We start from the raw sequence: 18,906 nt of genomic DNA, 5'->3' as shown, positions 1-18,906 counted from the left end.
TTAGGCAGTGTCTTAATCTGTTTAGAGATATCAATCACTTTGAGCGCTTTAAATCTTAAGTAGGCCAAATATGTTTTTTGGCCTGACAGGTGGTGATTTTATTCCACCTTATGCATTATTTATTATCGTCTTATCTTGGAAAAAGTTTACATGTAGCGGTTGGTATGCCAACATTAGCCAAAAGGGAGCGAAAACCAGAGGTGTCCAAAGCATTGCACATTCTTGATGTGTCATTTAAGAAAGAATCTCTATACTTGAGTGATGCATTCCTAGAAGTGCGAGTATTACGGCTGAATAGTTTAAGGTGTGGAATGCAACTGGCTAATTGGACAGAACATTGTTTGTTTCTAGCGATTTAAATGTTTCGATTATAGTTCTGTCGCCCATCATTTTCAAAGCCCTTTTTGAATTCTATCCAAGAGATTTAAACTTGTTTTAGATATGCGGATTATATTCAAGCTTTGGACGGATGAAACCTTTTTAGATTATAGCCAGATCAGAAGGGTGAAAAATATCTTACATCGTCGGAGAAATTCTAAGCACCTGGCGATATCGAATAAGTGATCATTCCGTAAGAGGTGATCTGTAATACACAAACCGAGTACTGATAGTTGATTGGTTTCCTGAATGGAAGTGCCTCTCATAGATAGTGGTATCGGGGTTGTGTTACGCTTTAACTATAGGAGACAGCATTGAGTTTTCGAAGCAATAAATTTCTACACTGTTTTTGATTCCCCATTAGACAATGCTGTCAAGATGAAGTTTCACATCCGAAGGACAAGGATGTGAATCTAGAAACGAATATGAAAAGCTGAGGGTACTGTCGTCAGCGAAACAGTTTAATGGATTAGAAGTGACAGACAGGAGATTATTTATAAATAAAATTAAGAGATTCGGAGTAAAAACGGAACCCTGGGGGACACCTGCATTTATTTTATGAATTTCAGACTTGAAACCATCCAATACAACTTGTATTGAACGGTTAGAAAGGTAATTTCTAATTCAATGAAGAAAAGATTCATCAATACCAAAAGCACGCATTTTCGATAAGAGAGCTTGGAGCCAAAATCTATCAAATGCCTTTGGAATATCAAGTACAATAATCCTTCTTTCTCCAAAACGATGTAAAGATTTGTTCCACTGTTCGGTTAGATAAACCATGAGATCACCAGTGGACCTATTGCTACGATAGCCTTACTGTCGGTCATTAAGAAGCTTCTATTCTTCAAGATAATTCTTAAGCTGAAAATTAATCAGCGTTTCCATGACCTTAGAAAGAAGGGAATGATGGGAATATGAACTCACAAAACTAATTTTTATTTTATATGCATGGAGTAATGAAAAGAATAATAGCTTAATATTTATTGACGCATAAATTGAAATGAAAAGAATAATATTCGCTAACAACTCTAGGTAAAGATCAATAGGGCAGTTTCGTTTCTGTATCTTTTTTCAGCTAAACTTTCATACACAAAAATTGTAAACACATTTTTTTCTTGCAGGTCGTCTTAGCCATGCGTGATCTTTTCCAAGTTGTGTTTGAATTGAAGAAGAAAGAAATTGAATTAGCTCGACAGCAAATTCAAAATAAAACAATACATGAACATCAGCCACTCACTCTTTTATCCGTTAAAAATACATCAGCCAGTGATGCTTCTTCGATTTTAAGTGGTAGTAGCAGTAGCAAAATCAATAATTTGGACGGAGGAGCAAAATCATCGCATGTTAAGGAGGTGAGATGGTTTTATTGTTAATAAATTCCTTCCAACAAAAATAGATTCTATAAATATATATAAATGTTTTATTAACTTTATAACAAAATAAAATAGATGTCACCAGAATCGGTTGCTGATCTTGTTGATCTAGAACAAGAGTTAAGTTCCATTCAACGTGGCATAACACAAATGGAACGTATAACTCCAAGCGAACCGACACCAACGGGCAAGAATCTGACCGACGAAGATCCGTTTGGTGATTCGTTTACTAATTTTCCGGTAAGTTAAACATAAATAATTTATTCTTTTGGTATATACATTCATTTATTGTCAAACAAAACACGTTAAGGAATATGTGTTGACTTAATTTTATATCCAAGAGTCGTATTAAGAGTTAACAATTAAGTTTTAGTGCATTTACAAAAAAAAGTACGTTTTTGTTTATATTTCAGACCTACAACCTTTTACCACCACCTGAATCCTCACGTTCGCGACACTCAAAACCCAACAAACCACCTGATTCAATTATATCTTCCTCTGCAACCACCACAACATCCGGTATCCAATCCATTTCCAATATACTCTCCTCTCAATCCTCATCTAAACAAAATCAAATTAATGCCTCGAGTTTGGCGTCGGCCAACGATAGTTGGTTAAATGATCTCGATCAGAACGATGTATTTGATACAACAAAAGCCGCTTCGATAGTCGCTGGTTCGACAACAACACCAATACCGATTCCATCGTCAACGTCGATTTTGTCCAGTCCTGCGACAGCAGCAGTCTCAGCAGCCGCCAGTTCTCAGCAGACACCACCTACATCGTCATCAATTGCCAGCAATACCGGCGGTATTGGCATGACATTAACAAATTCTTCACCTCCTGGTTCTGGCATAGGTACACAATCATCAATCACTACAACGGCAGTAGCAGCAGCAACAGTAGCTTCAGCGTCATCTCAAAACGATGAATCGCAAAAATCTGGTGAGGATTATATTAGTACTAGCACTAATCCAATTAAATATTCAACTCCACCAAATGCATTACTAACTTCTACTAACGACAATCTTATGTCAATTAGTAATAGTACTACCACTTCCATTACAAATAATTCAGTATTACTAAGCAATTCGGTCATCTCGGCCAGTGCAACTCATAGTAGTCAATATATAGACGCTTTTTCAGATTTGGATCCGTTAGGTACGGGTCGCATTAGGCCATATGTCGACAAGAAATATTTCTTCCAAGAGCTCAAGAATCCACCAAAGAAAGTCTTGAAGGATTTGTCCTCGACCGGAGCCGAGACCGGTTTTACAGCACAATTTGTTTCCAGTTCGGATGGAAGCAGCGATGTGCTGATGGAGGATCTGCCCGCAGGATCTTCAACCGAAGATGCAGCTGAAATTTACCAAAAAACCAGCGGTGATAGACAAACAAGTTCGTTGAATACTCATAATTCGTCTACCACAAAAGCTCTAAATTTAAATTTTAATCATAATTTCATCAAAGCAGATGGTCATCAAACGGATTTGGTTATGCTGCCACGAGACACTGATCCTTTCTCGCCCACGCGCAAGAAGAGTGATCCGTTCCAGGATGGCGATATTTTTGGCAAACTCGACCCGTTTGAGTTTGAATTCCCCACCAGCAATGGAGCTGGTGCAGGGCTTCTTCCCGAAACAAAGATCTCTAACATCGAAGACCAACGATCGGGGAAGAAGGATAACATGTTCAATGGGCCATTACAGGTTAATCTTCCACCAGAGTCGGGTTGGTCTGCGGCCAATAGCAACCAATTGCAGCAGCAGCAGCAACAGCAGCAGCATCGTCGTGTGGAGAGACAAACAAGTGAATCTCCTACCGCCGGAAGCCGCAATAGACCAAGTGTGTTCAAGCAGAACACAGTCGACGTGATCAGCAGTATTAGTTCTAAAAAAATGCCACATTTGTTTGGGCAAAAGTTCTCAAAGCGCGACTCGAACAGCATAAATATGCGGCGACTCCAAGAAAGCGACTCGCTAAGTGAGAATGAAACTGCCCCGGAGCCGCCTCCGCGTCCAGATTCCGTAAGCCATTCGGAACCGCCACCATTGCCACCGAAGAAACAATTTTCCGACATTGTAATTCGCCCAAGGATAACACCACCACCGTCGAGTCGTTATGAATGTGTTCCGGCTAATAAGAGTCGCAATACAACAGTTCAGGATGCATCTGTTCCGCCTATTCCATTGCCTTCGAGGCGAGTTGGGCGCTCGGAAGGTATTTATCCGGGACCCAGTCGTCCTCGAAAGCCAGGTAACGATGAAGATGACTATTTGCAACCATTGCCAGCAGGAAACGTGCCACCACTGCTTCCACCACCCCAGACAAGGGGACGAACTCGCCGCCAAGAAATTTACGAAAACAAAACTGAGGCGATAAATGAGCATGTCGCACAGACTTCAGCAATCAAACAGGATGATGACGACACAGAGGATGCCTCATTCCTACCCGACATAACTCTCAGTCAGTTGTTGACGTTGGGAATAGATGAGCTGGCTGCGAAACTCAGTGTACCAACATCGAAGCTTAGTACTATGACACTGGTGGAACTCACCACTTATCTCTCAGAGTTTATTGAGAAGTCCAAAAAACCCAAACAAAGACCGGTTATGGTAGCAGTTCCTCCACCGGAAGACAGTCCACCAATATTCAAAGTAAACTTTGACCAAATGCCAGACGCAACTTTTGTTGCAAAATTCGATGACAACTTTGGCGAAGAAGAACCAGCTCCGTTTGTTGCAAACTTTTCGCAATTCGAGGAAGCAGCCACTTGCTCGTCCCCAGCGAAGACAGAAGCTAACTTGAAAGCCGCTGCTGTGCCATCAGCCGATCGATACGCTGTATTTCGTGAAATAATCGACCAGGAACTTCAGCAGGATAGTATAGACCAGAAAAGCTCACCCGAGGCCGACGACGAAGCCGAGAGTCTCAATGGAAATATCCCAGAGACCAATACTCTGGCGCAGTTCAGTGATGACGACAAATCACCCACAACAGTGCCTGTGTCGAAGATCGACACAAAGATCACCGAAGCAATATCGCATGCCAAAGACAGGTATGCAGCCTTGCGGGACATTATCTTGGTCGAGGATCTCTTCGAGAAACCCCCGCTTCCACAGAGTGAGGATCTCATGCAAGACTTTCCTGAATTCAGCGATGGCTTCAATAGCAACACCGAAGATCTGGCAGTGGAAGACGATCAAAAGTCGCCAATAGAAAGTAGTCCCGAGAGCAATCAGAATGAAGAAGAAGAGGACCGAACTAGCAGCAAGAAAGGCTCAAATAAGTTTCTTCACATACTCACCGTTTCTTCAACCACCAAAGATGATTTGGAAATTGATGAGTTGATGAATCGTGCAATTTCAAACTTATCACTTGACTCCCGAGAGCATTTGTCTCCCAGTAATACCGCTACAAAATCCCCAGCAACTATTGACAGCAATGGCGGCTCACCGCATGCAATGCGGAGATCGTTCTTGGGCACTACTACTACTTCCGGCCCAGGCAAGTCCCAATTCAATGATATGTCCACATCGCCTATTCCTCTACATAAATCCCCAGCACCTGTCCGAAAATCTCCCCTTTCCAAGTCACCCCTATCGAAGTCACCGATCCCTCCACAATTAATAGCAGTTTCGAATCTTATCGATGCCAGCAAGAGGCTCAATTGCGGCTCCCTCAGTGACGTCATCTGTGGTTCGTCCCCAGATGCCGATACAGGTCTGTCAGATGCCGCAGCAGCTACAAAACCAATCACTGGCGGGAAGTCACCAAAGTCGCCGAAGGAATCGTGGGCGGTGTTTGACAAGGGTGCCAGCATGGAAGGGGGTAAACATCGTTTGAAGTCTCCAAAGGCACCTTCTGCTCAGGGTGAGTCGCCATGCTCGTCGGACGGCAAAGAGGATTGGCATAGAACCGGTGGGGAGGACAGCAATAAACGGTGGCCCAAGGGCCAGACCTCATCGTCATCACGAGATCTAAGCCCTTGGGATGATGAGACGTCGGACTATAAGAAGAGGATTCCTCCAGCTGCAGTTGGTGGTGCTGATCGTCATGGCTATTACATGAGGCATGCTAGAAGAATGAATTCATGTGATGAAGACTATGAGTGAGTTTTTTTTAATCCAAACAAATTTTACAAAATGTGTCTTAAAACTCTTCTTGTTTTTTAGATATGAAGAAGAGATGAACAAACGTCGTGAAAGGAAGGTTAAATCGGGTATTTCCAGGAGCCGAGAAAACTTTGAATTTGGTAAGTTTCCTTCTTCAGGACCAAAGTATTTTTTATTTTCATTTAAATTTCTGAACAGATTCTCCTCAATGGTATCACACCGGACCTCATCACACTTGGTCCCCACAAGAAGAAGAAGGCAGAGCACGTTCTTTTGATCGAGGTTCATACGAACGCACAACCTATGGACCTCCGGTCTACGATAAACGTGAACACAAGATTCCTCCATCACATTTAACCTATGATCGTCGCGACTACAAAGGCTACGACAAGCGAAAGTACTATCGGGAGTATATGCGTCCAAATTACGACTTCGAACCGTATGGTGAATCCCCAGACACCAAAGATCGAAAAATGCCACTTTACTATGGTGATGGCAGCTTTGAGAAGATAAAGCCAACCCGCAGAGATTACGAGAATATTTACGAAGAGAACTTTGGAAGTGGCCCGAGGTCTTACAAATCTCGTGATTACATCTACGAGCGGGACCGTAAGAGTTTCGATCGTGACAGTGTAGAATCGTACGAAAGTAGCAGCCGCAGGCGAAAGAGCTTTGGCAGTGGCGATGTGTATGGAAGTTTGGAGAGTCGCGAGGAGTTCCGTGAGCGCTATATGGGAGGTCCAGAAAAAACACGATCCCTTCGGAAGGGAATGAAGATGCGTCTACCGGCTGGCAGTGGCATTGTTCCAGGGGATGATTATGACCAGGACTCCGAACCAGAGGTCCAATCGCGAAGAGTCGGACAGATAGATTCGAGAAGTTTGCAGAGACCTACACAAGGTCCGCAACGTATGAGGAAGAGTAGTGGATCTAGTCCATGGGATGGAGAAGGTAAATTTAAATTAACATCAAAAGAAACAAAAACTGTTGTTCCTAAAATTAGAACATTTGTTAAAAAAATAAATATTTCAGAACCTCCACCACCAGGTCACGCACAAAAGGGATGGAAGCGTCCTTCCAGTGCATCCGAATCCGAACGAAGGCTTGCTGAAAGCAGAAGGGCAATGGGAAATACTCCATCAGGATCTGACGGTGAAAAAGACCGAAGGTAAGTGAATTCTTTCCAATTTAGTATCAAAGCACTGAAATTCCAATTCACTCATAGGTTCCGTAAGAAACCAAGATCGCGTACTGGTAAGGAACTCCCACCATCGGAGACACGTCAATGTCAACGCTATGGCACAACACACCGAGACAACTACGACTACATCAATTACGACGACTACGAGCATCCAGCAGATGAGGATAAGTTCGAGCGCTTGAATCGGCGCCGTCATGAAATGCATCAGCGTATGATGGAAAGCGAGAGGCGGCAAAAATCTTCGACCAGCGACAAATACGCTTACGACGACGAGGATGAAACACCCCGTTATATGTCCAAAAAAGAGTCCAACTTCTACACGGATAAGCCAGTGGTAGGTCTCCAGCACAAGAACGAAGTATTTGATGAACCTGTTCCCATTCAGAAGCCCATCAAACACCCTCGAGGTGCTGATTTTGATTTCAACGATTTCGAAGACACGCCCCGTTCGAACACAAGCAGTAAATTCAATTTCGAGGAGCATGGCTTTGAAAGTGACTTCAATTCACCACCCCCAGCCAGTTGTAATTCCGCCTCAACAACTACACCGGCCACAAAATCTTCGTTTAGGTTCTCCAATGATTTTTCGGACAAAGAAAAGCATATAGCTGGTGGCGGTAGCTTACACTCGGTTGCTACATTCGACAGTGAGTTTTCACCTGCTCCTGCACTAGCTCCTGCTATAGCATCGAACAATGTTTCTAACAGCAATCCTACATCGACTTCAACAACAACACCAATTCAAAAGCTTCGCTTCGATGACCGTGTAACAATTTCGAAATTCGACAACGACCAGCCAAGCATCGGGGGCAGCAGCAGCATTGTTGGCTGCTGCGATGATGCCTTCGAAGATGACTTCTCTAAGGCAGAATTTGACTTCGAAAAGGAAGACCAATGGAATCCTGAACCACCAAAGAAAAATAATCTCCGTCTAAATAGCAAATTACAACAACGACAGGAGATGATCAAAAAATCAGAGTCCATTAATATTTTTGCCAAGAAGAACGAAGATCCTTTCGAAGATGATGAGTTCTTCAAATCTCCTCCTTCATCGGCTGGCACAAATGGCAACAACATTAGCAGTGCTGGTGGCCAGAATAATAAAACAACAACAACGAATGGAAATGGCAACAATGGTAGCGGAAATGGAGGTGGTGGTGGAGGAGGAGGAAACGGCAAGGATTCTAGTAACTTTCAATGGGAAAGTAATTTTGCAAAATTCGATGAAAATATGTGATTTGATGAGCTCTTTGCCAGGTGCCACCAAATGGTGAGTGTTGAGACACAAATCAATCAACATAATCTCTCCACAACCATGATAACAACAAAATCAGTTAAGGGAACTATGGCAACAACAACAAAAACATCAAAAACAACTACAACAACAGCAGCGGCAACAACACAAACAATAGCAACTACAACAACAGCAAAAGCTAAACGCCGTTCGAAACTTAAAAAAAAAGGTAGGCAATTGATTTCGGTCAATTTTTTCATGCAAAATATCATAACGTACCGTTTTAATTATGGAATATTGAAAGCTTAATTGTTTTTGTTTTCAATTTTTGTTTTATATTTTTGAAATGGATATTGGCAAATGGTTTTTACAGACATTTTTTTTTAATAAGTAACAAGTTAAGCTTGTGAATTTTAGGTCGAACATTTTTCCTATGTAGTGTCAATGGGTTGATGACCTTTATTTTATAAAGTTTCGAATTTTATATACGATTGGTTAAAAAAACTCTTTAAGATGTTTTATAGCCACCTATTAATGAAGGTTTGCAGTTCGGTCATTTTGTTCCCCAATTCACAATCCTCTCTCAGTAAAGTCCGATATCGTTAGTTGAGAAACTTTCTTTCGACAGATTAAAATCCGCAGTATAAGGGGACCCATTTCCCCATTTTTATAAATGATCTTCTTTCTTCAAATTCTAGGCTTAGTAAGGTTAGGTTGATGGGCTGAGGATACAAGTTATCGCCACAATGAGATCAATATACGAGGTTCATTGTGATACCCTTAAGTATTGAACTTTGCTAAAAGAAAAGAAATAATTAAAACCTATGATTTTAAGGGATTGACTTGTTCTAGCTTTTCAAAGGCTTTGTTTAAACCTAATAGGCTGTTTCCTGAAATGTCCCCGAGTTCTTCAAGGTATTCAAAAATGTATTTCTAGTGTGAAATAGTGCTGGGCACTAGACTCAAATCCCTACTCTTTGAATGTTGAACTGCAAATATTTAAAGCTCATTAAATTCCAACTAACACAGCATTCCACAACCGTGTGGAATTTAAATCTTCGAAAACCCAACGATGTCTTGTATCATTAAAACGAGATATATCCCCCTTGCCACTATCAATGAACCAGAAAATCTGGATATTTAGATATCTGTATCATCAACCACCTCTTGAGAAACGATCACATGTTTAGATGCTAGGATTTTCTGGAGACGATATGCAAGAAATTTTGTTCTCCTTCTGATCTGGTTACAATTTATAAAATATATAATTACTAAAGCCTCTTCGACAATTTCCAAGAAGAAGAGTTTTTCCAAAGATTGGCTACATTGACATCATTAACTCAATTAAGGCATTCGAACAACGAGAGTTTCTTAGCTCAATCTTTTTCCTATCTTCTTAACGGACTATGCGGTATACAAAAAAGCAATACATATTTGCGGTACAAAGTTCAAAAAGCAGTCCAAATGGCACACGTAAATCACTGCATCCAAACTCGCATATAAGGGTGTTCAGACTATGTACGGAATCTTTTCTAAAAGCCGCATATTTGGTTGCTTTACTTTATTCGCACATTAAGTGTCAATGCGTACACACGAGTTTCGAAAAATGCGCACATTACCCATTTGCAATCATATGCAAGTTTGCGATGATAAAATAGATTGTTTATCCTTATGTTTTGCTCAAGGCTTGTGATTGTTGACGAAGCTTAAAACGTACATACTTTTAATTAATAAAGTGCTGACACTAATTAAAAATGTCGAAATGAAAGTACTGCTATTACTGTTTTAGCATTGGATTTGATTGAAGAAGATGAAAAACATTGAAGTCGCTAGGAATCTGGTGTGGAGCAATTACGAGTGCGCAGTGTGTGGACAAAGGACTGGGGTCCTACTATGTAACTCGATTCTACATGGAAATCGCTTTGACTACTTTCAAACCAACGAGAATCGAATAGTTCTAGTAGTGCCAACTATATTCTTATGAACTTTTGAATAAACGAGGAACTACCTAACTCGAAAGTAGAATTCAAAACAAGGCCAAATCGAAAATAATCACTCTACATCAAATGTGTTTGCGAGTGAACACCCAATTACAAAGGGAATTCGTAATTTTTGTCAAAAAGAATGTTTTTTTCTTCCTCATTCATTTCAACACTCATCATCAGCAGGCACATGTTTCTTTCGATAGAAGTCAAAACTTCGGCAAGTATTTTTGACATGGTTTCCTGTGCAATTCCAGCGTTCTTGTCACCACCGATTTGGTTTGTGTAACATCCTGTTGCCAAAAACTTCAATGTTACTGATAACTTAATGATAATTGGAACAGCATTTTGTCTTCTGCGAGTAGTCATGTCGGATGATATGGTGTTAAGTAAGAACATAATCCGTCTTTAGAAAGACGATAGCTCTTAACAAAACTAAAACAAAAGTATATATTTTTCATTAAGAATGCGTTTAAATAATTTACCGGGTAATTTAAAAAAAAAAAAAAACATACAATTCATAGTACGGTTTATATAATTTAATGTTTGAAGATTATTTTATGCAAATGTTCACCTTGAATGCGCCTCAAATGGTCCATCCGCTTTGTACAATTTTGGCATAATTTTACCAACATATCGGCCGGTTTCTCAAGAATAAATGCTTCAATGGTGTCTTCTTATGCGTCAATTTAAGCGGACTTGTCTGTATAGACATGAGCTTTCATATAGCCCAACAAAAAATAGTCTACAATCGCACGATCTAGGTGGCCAATTGTCCGGTCCCAAACGTGAAATAAAATGTTCACCGAACTCGCTTCTCAATAAGTCCATTGATGCGCATTGCTGTGTGGCATGTGGCACCATCTTGTTAAAACCACATATCATGCAAGTCAAGCTCTTGCATTTTTGCAAAAAAAAAGTTGGATAACATCTCACGGCACCGCTCACCATTCACAGTTACGTTACGATTAGCATCATCTTTGAAGAAGTACCGTCCAATAATGCCACTAGCCCATAAACCGCACCAAACTGTGACTTTTTCTGGATGCATTGATAGCTCTTGCTATGCTTCTGGCTGAAATTCACTTCAAAATCGACAATTCTGCTTATTTACGTACTTATTGAGCCAAAAATGAGCTTCGTCGTTGAACAAATTTTGATCGGTAAAAAAGTGGATCTTCGGTCAACTTTAAAGAAGCCCATGCACCAAAAGTTTTACGTTGCAGTAGGTTATTCGGCTTCAATTCTTGCATCAGCTGTATTTTGAAAGGCATCACACCTAAATCCTTCCGCAAAATTTTCCAAATTGTTGAGTAACAAAGACCTAATAGCTGCGAACAACGAATGGATAATTGATGGTCATCATTAACACTGGCCGATATAGCTGCGATATTTTCTTCAGTTCGCACCCTACGTAAGCATGTTGGTGTCAAACAATGTAAATTTGGTGCGAAATTTAGTCACAATAGCCGTTTCAGTGGGTCGATTAAACTCGTACCGTTCTTCATTTCCTTGCAAATTAAACCAAATTCCAAGGTTGTACATTTTTGTAATAATAATTTTTGTGCAAAAATTTGATGTTTTATTTTTGTTTTGTATTTTTTTATTTTATTTTAACTATCAAACAACTCGATACTCGTTTGAAAGAACAAATTTTTTTCAAAACATGTTGGTATAACCCGCATCCGATTCTTCTTACGTAGTACGGTTTGAAAGTAGAATCAGAAATGAGTTTCGAATAGAATCAAAAGTAGAATCGAGTTACATAGTAGGACCCCTGGCTTCTGCATCGCCGGAAAGAAACTCCAATATGCGATTGAGCATTCTAGCTTCGGACCGACCTCGTTTTTAGACTAAGGGCGACAATTTTAGGTCCATGCAATGTCTGTTCCGCATTCCAGTTAACACAACTCCTATTAAAAATCACGCTTCTAGAATTGTTCATCAGCTTACCTTTGAGTCCAGTTTCAGTAGTACAACGAAATAAAGAGTTAGTTCTTTAGCCATACTACGCGAATTTAAGTTCTATCTATCTCGGTTATTGCAATGCTCAAGAATTCAAAACCAATGCCCACCGATACTTCCTTTCTAACCCTCCCTTTTTTCCTAACGCTCACAATGTTTCTCTGGAACATTTAAGGTATGTATGAAAAAATGGACATCATAACATTACATTACATACCACTCAGCATATAAATGTACAATTAAGATACAATGCACCTTGCGCGACTAAGACTATTACCCCTATTACCATTGGCGAGTCGAATGAATAAACGTGTGAGTGTGAGAAATTTTTATTACCGTTGGCGAATTGATAACCGTTGATTCGACTTAAATGTCATACATTTTCGAAGATTGTTCTTACTTTATTTTCGCTATCGAATGTTCGTTGATTTGAACGTCATTCGTGTTATTATTTGTCGAACGTTCATATTGTGTGAGAAAAGGTCGAAGCTTATGTTAAAGAAATGTCGGAAAATAAAACAATGTAAGTTCATATGTATATTTCATTTCTTTTATAAAATAACATGAATCAATGCATTTTTATTCCGCTCCAAGAGAACTAATAAAAATCAGTAAAAGTTAGTCGAACTGATGGAATCGAACCAGAATGTAGGAGGTGTTGGAGAATTTGGTTCTTCAAAAAAAAAAGGAATATTGAGACCAATTTGCTACAACCCTCAACTCACTTGGGCCATCTTCTCGCGATGGAAAAGAAAAATTATTGAACGACCAAATAAAAATATAAATACTTACTACCAAGGAACATTGAACGTTCTTCTCTTTGGTACCACGTTTTAAGAACTGACTTTAAATTACTGGAGTTCCATACAAAGGAATCATTGGTTAATCCGGGGTGGAATCATGTAATTGGATTTATGATAGTTGACAGTCAAAATCAACAAATTCGGTCTGTGTAAGGTGATAGTCATCTGTGACAATCACAATTTCGTGATAATTTCCCGTGACAGCTATTTAGGTGTCACTTTCATTTTTTTGTATTGTATGTTGTTGTAATTTTTAAAAACTTTTGATTAACCAAAGAACATATCCTATATTCCCAAAGAAAATCAGCACAGATTGTAAATGTCTGTGCTGCTCTTCACAATATATGCTGCGAGCATACAGTTCCACTGCCAGAAGCATTATTGACAGCATCACCATCTGAAAATTCAAATAACCAGAAAGCTAAAAGTGCAATGAATGATTTTGTATTAAAAGAATATAAACAAAATCAACAAAAGAAAACTTCATTAAAACAAAAACATCACAAATTCACGACATGGATTTGAATCTTATAATAAATACATAATGTATGTTTATATGAAATATATATTTATCTATTTTGAACACATAGGTAAATAATTATTAAAATAAAATTGTGCCGGCTCATTTCTTGCTTAACTCATGGACTCGGATCTCATTGACTGCTTTGGACAGGTCAATCTCCAGTCTTTTTAGCTGGAGTTCTTCTTTTTTCAGTGCATTTTTACACTCTCTTTCCTTTTGCTTTTCCTGGCATAGCAACTTTACACAATCTTTCAATTCAATTATTGAAGTGTTGACTGTTTTGCAAAGTTTTATCGATGTCTTCCAGCTTTTTGATTGGATTATTACCTCCTCGACACTGTCGAACGCCTTTTCTGTAAAAGGTCCTCCTCCCGTTTGTGCGATTAATTTTTTTTTTGCAATTCATTTTTTTGCGTTATATTTTCGAATGGTCCAAACCTGTGCAATATAAACAATGAGAGGACACCAATCAATTAAATATAAATACCTAACCTTTTCCACTCTGCTGTTGATTTTGTAGGAGGCACGTAAGAGTGAGCTTCACTGGATTTTCTGTGAATCTCTTGAATTTCACGAAAAGGATTTAACCAAATCGGGATATTGTTCCATATAATAGTAAGAAATTGGATTTAAGCTTTGTTGGGAAACCCGTTGATGCAAATTTTATATTTTTTAACAATTACAGTCTAGTAAACAGTAATACAACGCACATAAATGTTTACTTACATTTTTGTTGAAATTAATTCCACACACAACGTCTACTAGACGAACAAAACTCAAACCAATTTGCCGGCAAATTAAAAAAAATCAAATTTCAATGTTTTCCCCCTAAAGTGATACCAAATTTAAGAAATATTTTGATGATCACATCACACATCACATTTGATTGTCACATATGTAACAGTCACAAATCACCTTACATGATTCCACCCCAGGATATCTTGAGTCAACATAACGAATACACATTTTATGGTCACACGCCTTAAAAACTTGCACTATAAACCAAAAGCTACTCACGGGGAAAAAAACTTACTATCATTGCGTTTAAACTGTAATATCCTTTTCTGCTAAGATACTGATGACGCAACTTAATCGGAGTAAAGATTCCTATATAGGTTCCGTCAACACATCCTATTACTCCTGGTAATCTGGCCGTTAAAAAAAAAGTAGTTTCGTGCGTTTAGCTTCTCATCGGATGACATGTTGAGACTGATCCAGGTTGGACATAATTTGTCTTCAATTGCACCCACAACTTCTTTTAATACTAAGGAATCCGAGGATTGTGATAACTCTGATAACTCCCACTAACAACAAATCTAAGGGAAGAAGCTAATTTTAGTATAGCACAGATTAAGGAGGTGCTTGCATTTTTTAATTGGCCTTCCAACTTGTTTAATACAAATACAAACGATTCCTTTTTCAGTTCGAAAATACGATCTGAAACTTAAGGAATTATTTGAAATAATAAAGGAACTTCCAGTAGGTACAAATATTTGTTCTAATAACAGATGATTAGGGAGTTCCAAAAAATTAGAGTTGTCTCGAATATTCTTGCGCAGTCGAAGCATTCTCATTTTTGTCTGTAATTTTCATCTTCTCCAAAAAAACAGATCTATGTTGCTTATCATTTTGGTTTATTTTGCATTTTTATTAAATATGAAAATTATCAATTTATTAACACAACAGTTTTTTTTTAAATGTCATGAGTTGACATTTATTTATGCCTGTAATTTTTTTTTGTATGGTAGCACTGAATTTCGAACTCGAATTGTAAAGTTCACCAACCGTGGTATGTCGAATGTGTCAGTTCGCTAATGAAAATATCTCACTTCGAAAGTTCGATTGGCCAACCATAATATGAGTTTATATAAGGTGGTAACACACTAATACAAGACAGAAGGACAGAGAAGAAAGAACAACACCAGGCGGTAGGCTTGATTTCATAGGTCGATAGAAACCGATGGTAGGCCGTTGCTCTCTGAATTTAATTCATTTCCAATTATTCTGGTTGAATGTATGCATATTCAATGTCCTGATATATACATGCAGGGATGCCCTTACGGATATAGATTTGAATCAATTAAAATGCATTGCAAAACGATTAAGTTGTGCTGAAAAGTCAACTCGTGTCGTCTTCGGATATTTTGGATTCTCAATTGATCATATGACACCAGAACACAAAGCTAGTGGCTACATAGTCAAGGGATTCTGATTGGCTAAATCTAACTACAAAAGTAGTTGAAATTTCCCCTCCGACGTAGTGTAAAAAATTCGGCTACAAAGTTAGTGGAGATGAGATGATTTTGACGTTTTGACAATCAGCTGCTCGGTAAAAACACACGAATTTAAAATAAAATAAAATAAATCGTTTAGTATTTAAATACAAATATAAATCATTCAAATTGTATCTTAAATTTGATTTTATTGACTTTAAAATCACTAAAGATAAGTTAAAGTTATCAAATCCAAAATGTTTCTTATTTTATATATTTGCATTTGTCAACAATATGACAGTTCCAGATTGACTAGCTTTGTAGTGTAGTTTTGCATTCACAAAGCTAGTTGAATTTTGACTAGGTAGCCGCTAGCTTTGTGAATGCGCCCACTGATAGAAAGCAGCCTTGTCAATATTTTAACAGTTTAATATAAACCATTTGCCGAACCATTTTTAATGCTTAACCATGATTAAAAACGACACTATACATCTTCATCCAGCCAAATGAACAAAACATATATTCCTCTAAGATAAAGCTTAAATTATTAAATAAGCCCTACAAATACCACATCTTTTCGGGCTTAAATTTAAAAAAAAAACGTATGTAATACAAAAATCTATTTACATTATTCTTTCATACCCAAATAACTCATAAAATTAATTATTTATATTACTCATTCTCAAAATACTTCTCCAAATTTAACAAAAAAAAAATATAATAATAAAAATGGGCTTAATAAACAAATAACAAAATATACAAACAAAAATTAAAAAAATTAGCATTATATAAATAAATATAAACATAGAATTTAATCAAAAAGAAAAAGAAATAGAAAAACAAAACAACAACAATTTAATGAATAAATTTTAAACTATGTATGTATGTATGTGATTATATCTAACAAAAGTTTTCACGTTAAATGTTTTCATATAAAAATTAAACAAACAAACAAAAAAAATATAATAAATTAAAGACAGAAAAACAAAAACAAAAATAAACAATACCTACATAAGTTTTCATAACTGAAGTACATTAATATCCTAACATAATATAATTAATTCTATCCAAAACAAAAAAAAAAGAAATACTCACGGTTCCAGAAGAACAAAAACTCATAACCAACGTGAAACTTGTCTTCTTCTATTTTATTTAAACTTTTTTATTTTTGTTTTTCCTTTTAACAAATTTGTTCGTTATAGTATTGTATGTGCGTGTACTATTTTTGTAAATAAAATCAATAAACATAAAAACTTATAGCAATTTAATTATGATTAGTTTAAAAAAATAAATTAGATAATAGAATTTTTGAAAATTTAAATTATTTAAAGCAACAAATTAAGTAAAACAAAACAAGAATATTATAAAATGCATAAGTTTAACAAAATATAACTATTCATAAATAAAGTATTAAGGAAAAGAGATGAAGAAAAAACAAAAACAGAACGAGAGATTTGAAACGAACAAAACGAGAAGTCGAAAAACTATATTATAATTATTATTATTATTATTATTGACACTGTAATAACTTGATTAATGCTCGTTTTTGTTTTCTTCTTTTTGTTTGTCTTTTTTTTATGTTTTTGATTAAAGTTTTATTAAAAATAGAAATAAACAAGAAAAATAAATATATACAAAAAATTTAAAATATTAACTTTATTTCGAAAGAGTGTTTTTATAATGAACTTTTATTTAGTGCATAATGGGTCATATTCATAGTTCCTTGATAAGTTCTGATTTTGTCTTTGAAAATTTAAACCCATTTTAAAACGATAATCTGGAGTCTAAAAATAAACACGACGGAACGTATGTTTAAACTGATTCTAAATCTATTAAACGTCAAAAATAAACAAACTGATTGAGAAATTAAGTTACGAGACATTTTATGTGAAAATTTAAAAACACAAATTAAAATGCCAAAAGGCTTTCATAATCATATATCAATATTTTGATATTTTGCTGGATGTTGGAATGCTATTAACTAACAGAAAACGAAAGCTCTACTTAACCCGATTGGACCCCTTTGAAATAGATGAAGACGATTTGTATGAAAGGTATCAATTCCGAAAAAAGGGTCACGTTTATGATTGATCTTCTAAATATTATAGATCGAAATTCAATGAAACGTTTGCTAACATCTGTGTGCTTCCATGTCTTAAAACCACCAACCCGACTTCATAAAATTTCTCAACTAACAGCAAATTAGTTTAAAGGGTTTCAAAGATTTTGGCTCTCCAGCCAACGCAATTTATTTTGTTTCCCTCTACAAGCCATTTTGTATAGGTTTAAGTTAATTTTTCAGAATTGTAGTAGAATATGCCTTTAATCTGTTTCTAACTAAACAGAGCTGTAAAATTTTTTATGAATAGCACCTGTGTACCACTTCAAATAGACTCGGGCTTAAAATATGACTATGAATATGCCCCAATATATTTTATTTCAGTTGTGCACGTTTTTGAAAGTTTAAATTCAAAGTAAAGATAATTTGGAGTTTCAAGAGTTTCTTTGACCAATAGTTGGCCCGTTGTGGTACCACATGGATCTGAAGATCTGCCTTACTGTTTAAAACCAATTGATGCTAAGAAACGTTTGAAATAACATTTGTCAGAATTTTTCAGATCACGAGTAACATTTCTTTATGGTTTATTGCTTCAGCATATACCAATGAAACTCCTTAAGTTAGCTCTTTTGATAGAGCTAGCTTGTTTTTAAGGCAGTTCGCCGAAAATTCCACTGGCTCCCCCAATTCTTGAACTCGTAAATGATTCTATGGGACCAATCTATTTTCGTACTCGTACTGTGGTGAGAGTTCTTTAAGATCTCACATTCATAAATCCGCTGGTCCGGATGGTATCCCCTCTTACATCTTGAGGAGCGGAAGCTTCTTAATGACCGGTAATACGGCTTTCGTAGTAATAGGTCCACTGGTGAAGTCATGGTTTATCTCATCGAACATTGGAACAAATCTTTACATCGTTTTGGAGAAAGTAAGATTATTGCACTTGATATTTCAAAGGCATTTGATAAAGTCTGGCATCTTACTCTTTTATTGGAAATGCGTGCTTTTGGTATTGACGAATCTTTTCTTCGTTGGATCAGAAATTTTCTTTCCAACC

The 18,906-nt window shown here is 37.2% G+C and overlaps 1 protein-coding gene across 5 annotated transcripts in view; it reads left to right on the top strand.

Moving 5' to 3' along the window:
* The window catches only part of LOC129948386 (protein disabled), a 34,536-nt gene extending 17,087 nt beyond the window's left edge, over positions 1-17,449 (top strand). For 2 of the 5 annotated variants that reach the window (XM_056059366.1, XM_056059364.1), the window contains exons 3-10: positions 1,503-1,733; positions 1,830-1,994; positions 2,168-2,699; positions 2,889-5,865; positions 5,930-6,009; positions 6,068-6,820; positions 6,902-7,037; positions 7,095-17,449. In XM_056059366.1, coding sequence (XP_055915341.1) covers positions 1,503-1,733; positions 1,830-1,994; positions 2,168-2,699; positions 2,889-5,865; positions 5,930-6,009; positions 6,068-6,820; positions 6,902-7,037; positions 7,095-8,307 — 6,087 coding nt within the window. In that variant the 3' untranslated portion in view covers positions 8,308-17,449. The remainder of the gene's footprint in view (positions 1-1,502; positions 1,734-1,829; positions 1,995-2,167; positions 2,700-2,888; positions 5,866-5,929; positions 6,010-6,067; positions 6,821-6,901; positions 7,038-7,094) is intronic. The other 3 variants (XM_056059368.1, XM_056059367.1, XM_056059365.1) reach the window with 3 other exon arrangements.
* Positions 17,450-18,906: the final 1,457 nt, after the last annotated feature.

Source organism: Eupeodes corollae, chromosome 2, assembly GCF_945859685.1.
Source record: "Eupeodes corollae chromosome 2, idEupCoro1.1, whole genome shotgun sequence".
Lineage (NCBI taxonomy): Eukaryota > Metazoa > Arthropoda > Insecta > Diptera > Syrphidae > Eupeodes > Eupeodes corollae.
This window is presented reverse-complemented; position numbering and strand designations above follow the sequence as displayed.